The sequence below is a fragment of the Notamacropus eugenii genome, chromosome 1 (genome assembly GCF_028372415.1).
Source record: "Notamacropus eugenii isolate mMacEug1 chromosome 1, mMacEug1.pri_v2, whole genome shotgun sequence".
NCBI lineage: Eukaryota > Metazoa > Chordata > Mammalia > Diprotodontia > Macropodidae > Notamacropus > Notamacropus eugenii.
In genome coordinates, this window is record NC_092872.1 from 242,197,143 (window position 1) to 242,203,142 (window position 6,000).

A 6,000-nucleotide genomic window follows, 5' to 3' on the forward strand; every position below is an offset into this window, starting at 1 on the left:
AATCAAAGGTCAAGTCCTCATCCTTGTTCCTCTTGTACTGATAAGAAAGTGAAGCATAGAGAGGTTAGATTTGACCAGTTATGCAGCTGGTATCAAAGCTGGGATTTGAATCCAGATTTTCTGAATCCTAAGTCCGAAGCACTCCATGCAAAACTTTGCTATCTAAAAACAAATGCAGAGTCCTTGAGTCTCTTCCACTCTACTTTGGACTCTTCCATACGGACCTTTTATAGAACCTAGATTTTGAACTATGCTGTCCTGTGCTTGCCTACACATTGTACTACATAGTCAACATGCATGACTCCTTTCTCTCAAGATAGATTATTAATATAAGGAAGAATTTAACAATTTAGCTTAGGAAATATCCTTTCCCCCTGCTGGCTTAGGCCTGAAATCCCTTTCCTTGAGGACAAAGCCTTTCACTAGGGGGTAGAGGAGAACTCTCAGGCTTAGTACACACAGGGTTCTGGGAGAGGGGCCCCAGGGACTGTTAGCCACAAAGTGTCTTTTAGAGCATATACCTTCCTAAAGTTCTTTTGGGATTAAGGGCACCATGGAAGAGGAAAAATAGTTCACAAAGAGAAGACAGACCATGGGTTCATCTGAATCTCCAGTTTCCCCAAGGGCTCATAGGGTGTTTTTATATCAGCTCATTACCACTTTTGCCAATGATATGCAAATGTCTCTTTAAAAGTCCATAGCCCCAGATGGATCTTATTGGCAACAGGACTATAATAGCTAACAATCCGCCTGATGACAAAACCCCTTTAAATTGAGCAGATCTTTCCAATGCCTGTGGCTGACCCTCCACATGAAGTGGTGGGGGGTAGGGACTATGAGCCCAGAGCAGAAAGTAGTGTCAATTTTCAGGAACATTGGGAAGTGTTGATTAGCTGTCTCCATGGTGAGAGTCCCCCACTCCTCCCCCCAATGAAAGCCTTCCAGAAATTATGAAATTTGAACACGGCATGAATCAACACTAGAGTAATTGCTTGGCTTGTTTGCATGTGTAACAAACAGATTTCTGGAGGTGAGAAGAGAAGAAAAATTGGACCCTTAACTGTATAATTACCTTTGAGAAAATCCATCTTGATGTTAAGCATTTGCATGAATGCCAGAAATAGATGAAACTCAGGTACCAAAGGGCTGTCATAAATATGTACATATGTACGTATGTACTATATATATATATATACTCACATGCATACATATATATGCATATATACTGATATATAATAAATAACCCCTTCAGGGCTAGTTATTTTCATTAGCATAGCTCTGGAAGGTTTACAAAGCCTCATAGGCAGTAGTCCACCTGTTATCTACAACTACCCAAGAGAGAGGACTCGTCCAGGGTCACACAGCTAGTAAGTTCCTGAGATGGGATTCGAACCCAGTACTTCCCAACTCCTAAGTCCAGCCTTCTATCTGCTTTATACCATGCTGCCTCTAAATAAACAAGAACCCATCTGAACCTCTCAAAAACTCTGTGTGGAAGATACAATCAATATTATTATCCTCAATTTACGATAATCAAATTATATATTTGTAACTCATTTGAAGTACACATAGCAGGCACTTGATAAATGTTTTCCCTCACACTGCATCATAACCGGAATTTCCAGTTAGCATCAATCAGTCTCATCCCAGTGACTCCCATGCACTGAGCTCATCAGCAGAGAGGAAGACCAGGATCTCTTTCCTTAGGGACCTCATAGCCTAGCTAGAGAGAGAAGACTTATGCAGGTGACAAAATTGGAGAAGTATGGGCCAGTATGAGATCATGGGCTAGCTGGGAACCTCCTCTCCCCACATGACCCAGCTTCTCAGCTCCTCTTTGTATGTTGTCTTTTAGAATGTAAACTCCCAGAAAAGTTTAGTATTGAGAAAATTATAAGCATAATTGACCATATTAATAATAAAAACAACAAAAAAATCATATGTCAATAGATGTAAGAAAAGCTTTTGACAAAATGCAACCTCCATTCCCATTAAAAACAACAGAAAGCATAGGAATAAATGGAGCTTTTTTTAAAAAATGATAAGTAGTATCTATCTGTTGCTGGTCCTTTGCTTTCAAAGAAGACCAATGACACCATGGGGTGATGTCTTGACCAGTGCACAAACTGGATTTAAGTGAGGTAGAGTTGCATAATGTCAATAAAACCCAACAGGAAGAGATAAAAAGAGAAATTCCATTTAAAATTAGCTGTAGACAGTAGAAAACACTTGGGAATATACCTGCCAAGACACACATAGGAACTCATATGAACACAATTACAAAACATTCTTCATACGGATAAAGACAAATCCAAATAATTGAAGAAATATTAATTGTTTGTGGGTAGCCTGAGCAGTACTATAAAAATGACAGTTACCTAAATTAATTTGCTTATTCAATATCATGCCAATCAAACTATCAAAGAATTATTGTAAAGAGCTAGAAAAAATAACAAAATTCATCTGGAGGCGCAAAAGTTTCAGGATATCAAGAGAATCAATGAAAAAATGAAGGAAGGGAGCCTAGCAATACTAGCTCTCAAACTGTACTACAAAGTGATTATCATCAAAACAATCTGGTACTAAGAAAAAAATAGAGTGGCTGATTGATGGAATAAATTAGGTCCATAATATACAAAAATAAACAACCATAATAATCTAGTGTTTGATATACACAAAGATCCCAGCCATTAGAGCAAGAACTCACTTTGACAAAAACTGCTGGGAAAACTGGAAAGCAGAATGACAGAAATAGGCATAGACCAACATCTCACTCTATATATGAAGATAAACTCAAAATGGGGACATGATTTGGACATAATGGTTGATACCATAAGCAAATAAGAGGAATACAAAAAAATTACCTGTTATAGCTATGATAAGGAAAGAATTCATGACCAAAAAAGAGACAGAGAGGATCAAAGGAGATAAAATGGATAATTTTGTTTATATTAAATAAAAAAGTTTTGCACAAATAAAACCAATGTAGACACTGAAAGCAAGAGACTGGGAAGAAATTTGTTAACAGCAAATTTCTCTGATAAAGGTCTAATTTCTCAAATATATAGGGAGCTGAGTCAAATTTATAAAAACAAGAAACCATTCTCCAATTGATAAATGATCAAAGGATATGAACAAGCAGTTTTCAGAAGAAGAAATCAAAACTATCTATAGTCTTCTGAAAAAATCCTCTAAATCGCTAACAATTAGAGAAAGGCATATTAAAACAACTCTGAGGTACTATGTCACACCTATCAGATTGGCTAATTTTGACAGCAAAGGCGTATGACAGATGCTGGAAGGAGGTGGAAAAACAGAGACACTAATATACTCTTGGTGGAGTTGTGAACTGATCCAGCCATTCTGGAGAACAATTTGGGATCTATAGAGATCTATAAAATCCTTTGAAGCAGCTATTAGGTCTGTATCCCAAAAAGATCTAAGAAAAAAGGAAAAAGACCCACATGCACAAAAATATTTATAGCAGCTCTTTTTGTAGTGGCAAAGAACTGGAAGGTGAGAGGATGCTCAGAGAATGAATGAACAAGTTGTGGTATGTGATTGTGATGGAATACTATTGTGCTGTAAGAAATGATGAAGGAAATGGTTTCAGAAAATATCTGAGAAGACTTACATAAACTGATACAAAGGGAAGTAAGCAGAACCAGGAAAACAGTGCCCATAGTAACAGCAATATTGTGACAATAATTCACTGTGAAAGACTTAGCTACTCTGATCAATAAAATAATCCACAACAATTTAAAAGGATTCATTATGAAAAATGCCATCCATCTCCAGACAGAGGAATGATGGTCTCAGAGTTCAGATGGAAGCATATTTTTTCTTAATTTATTTTTCTTGCTTTTTTTCTTTTTTGCAACATGTCTAATGTGAAATTACTTTGCATGACTTTATATGTATAATGAGTGTTGTATATCTTACCTTCTCAATGAGTGGGGGAGGGGTGGAGAGGAAGAGAATTTGGAACTGAAAATTTAAATTTAAAAAAATGTAAGGTCCTCCAGAACAAGGATTGTCTTACTTTTTGCTTGTATGTATATTCCCAGCATTTCACATAGTGCCTGGCACATAGGAAGTGCTCAGTAAAGACTTATTTGTTGCCTGAGTTCTTCAATCCTAGGCTAGAAAAGGGAGTTGGGGAAATTCTCTAGATACTTTTCTGGCCCTATGATTTTGCTACTTGAAAGTTAGACCACCCTATTGTATTAGGCACACATTGGATTGGTAGGATATTAGAACCAGATGGGTACAGTTATCTGTTGTCTCTTCCATTTTACAGATAAGAAAACTGAGGCTTATAGTGGGGAAGTGAAAAACTGAAACTCACAGAACTAATGGATAATAGGCTTACCCTTTTCTTGCTCCATCCCATTCTCTTTCAGAGTAGAAGCTTTCTTGTTGGATTCCTGCTCAATTAATAATCTTGCGTGCTAATGTCTGGCACTTCTGGGTCAACTAGAATCAGTCCCACTCCACCTGGGAATTGGCACAGATGTCTCCAAGTCTGTGGAGCAATGACACAGGCACGGACATCCCCTGAGGTAGGTTTGAGCAATAGCTAGAGGCTGTGTGGTCCACTGGGCTCTGGTGGCCAGAGACAGCGGTGGACGTGGCAGAACTGTGGCTGGATGTCTTCCTTAGTGTAGGGGCATTCCAGGTCTGGCAATGCCATCAGGGGCCACAGACATGGCAGTCAATGGGGGGGGGTATGGCAGGGTCAGTAGCCAAGCATCCTTAGTCTTTACGTCCCCCCATGAATGACAAGGGGTGACACTGTCTCCCTGCTCTCACGGAGATCTGGGGAACCTACTCTTCCCTCCCCTGAGGGGTTGGGGGTTGGTTCTGTTGCCATAGTGATGCTATGTGATGTCAGAGGTAAATGAGAGCACAGGGAAACCACCCACTCATAGACTTGTAAGTTGTTAATATTTGATGTTAGAGTCCTAGAGTTGGTAGTCCTCCATTCAAGCCCCCTTATTTGTACAGATGAGTTCACTCTTGAAGGTAGTTATATGAAAGAAGGATCAGAGTTACTCTGCTTTGCCCAAGGCAGAATTGGAAGCAAAGGATAGAAATTGAGGGAGATGGGAATATGGGAAGAGAGGACAGGGGAGCAGAGATCAGCTTAATAGAAGGAAGAACTTTCTTCCAATTATCACTGACCAAAAGAGGAGCTGCTTTTCCTTAGGAAGTAGTGAGTTCCCTGTTACCAAGATCTTTAAGGAGAATTGGGGTGACCACTTGCTAGTGATGTTGGAGAATTAATAAGAAGACTGATGTCTCCTGGCCCTTCGGAAGTTTATATTTGGGCTGGGGAAGCAAAATCAATGCATATGTCTGACTTATTTTGATTTCTCACTTCTCTGGAGCATTTGATGCTTTTGGGCCCCTCTCTCCTCCCTAGGTTTTTATGACCCTCCTTCTTACCTATCTGACCAATCCCCTCAATCTCCCCCACAGGCTCATCATCCATGGCCCAGCCCCCAGGTGAACAGGAACATCAGGGTTCACTTTTCTCCTTTCTATAGTTTCCATTGGTGACTTCCTTAGGCCCCATGGACTCAACCATCAGCTAGTGGCCTAGTGGATAGAGCACCAGGCCTGGAGTCAGAAAGACCTGAGTCCAAATCCTGCCTCAAACACTTCATAGTTGTGTGACTGTAGGCAAGTCACCTCACCTCTGTCTGCCTCAGTTTCCTCATCTATAAAATGGGAGTAATAATAGCCCCCACCTCCTAGGGTTATTGTGAGGGTCATGAGATAATGTTTGTAGAGTGCTTGGCACATAGTAGGTTCCTTTCTCTTTCCTTCTACGCAGATGCCTCTAATATCTACAAAGTAAGCTCTCATCATTTTCTTGAATTTCATTTAGTCGATTAGAGTTTATTAAGTGCTCACAATATGCCAGGCATTCTGCTAAGCACTGAGGATACAAAGAAAGGTTAAAAAAATGACTGTTCTCATGTAGCTCACAGCCTA

At 39.7% G+C, this 6,000-nt stretch overlaps 1 protein-coding gene across 4 annotated transcripts in view; it reads right to left on the reverse strand.

The window, feature by feature from the left end:
* CCDC33 (coiled-coil domain containing 33) overlaps nucleotides 1-4,876 on the reverse strand; it is a 204,134-nt gene extending 199,258 nt beyond the window's left edge. For all 4 annotated transcript variants that reach the window (XM_072628381.1, XM_072628380.1, XM_072628379.1 and 1 more), the window contains exon 1: nucleotides 4,373-4,876. In XM_072628381.1, the coding sequence (XP_072484482.1) occupies nucleotides 4,373-4,393 (21 nt within the window). In that variant the 5' untranslated portion in view covers nucleotides 4,394-4,876. The remainder of the gene's footprint in view (nucleotides 1-4,372) is intronic.
* Between the last annotated feature and the right edge of the window lie 1,124 nt (nucleotides 4,877-6,000).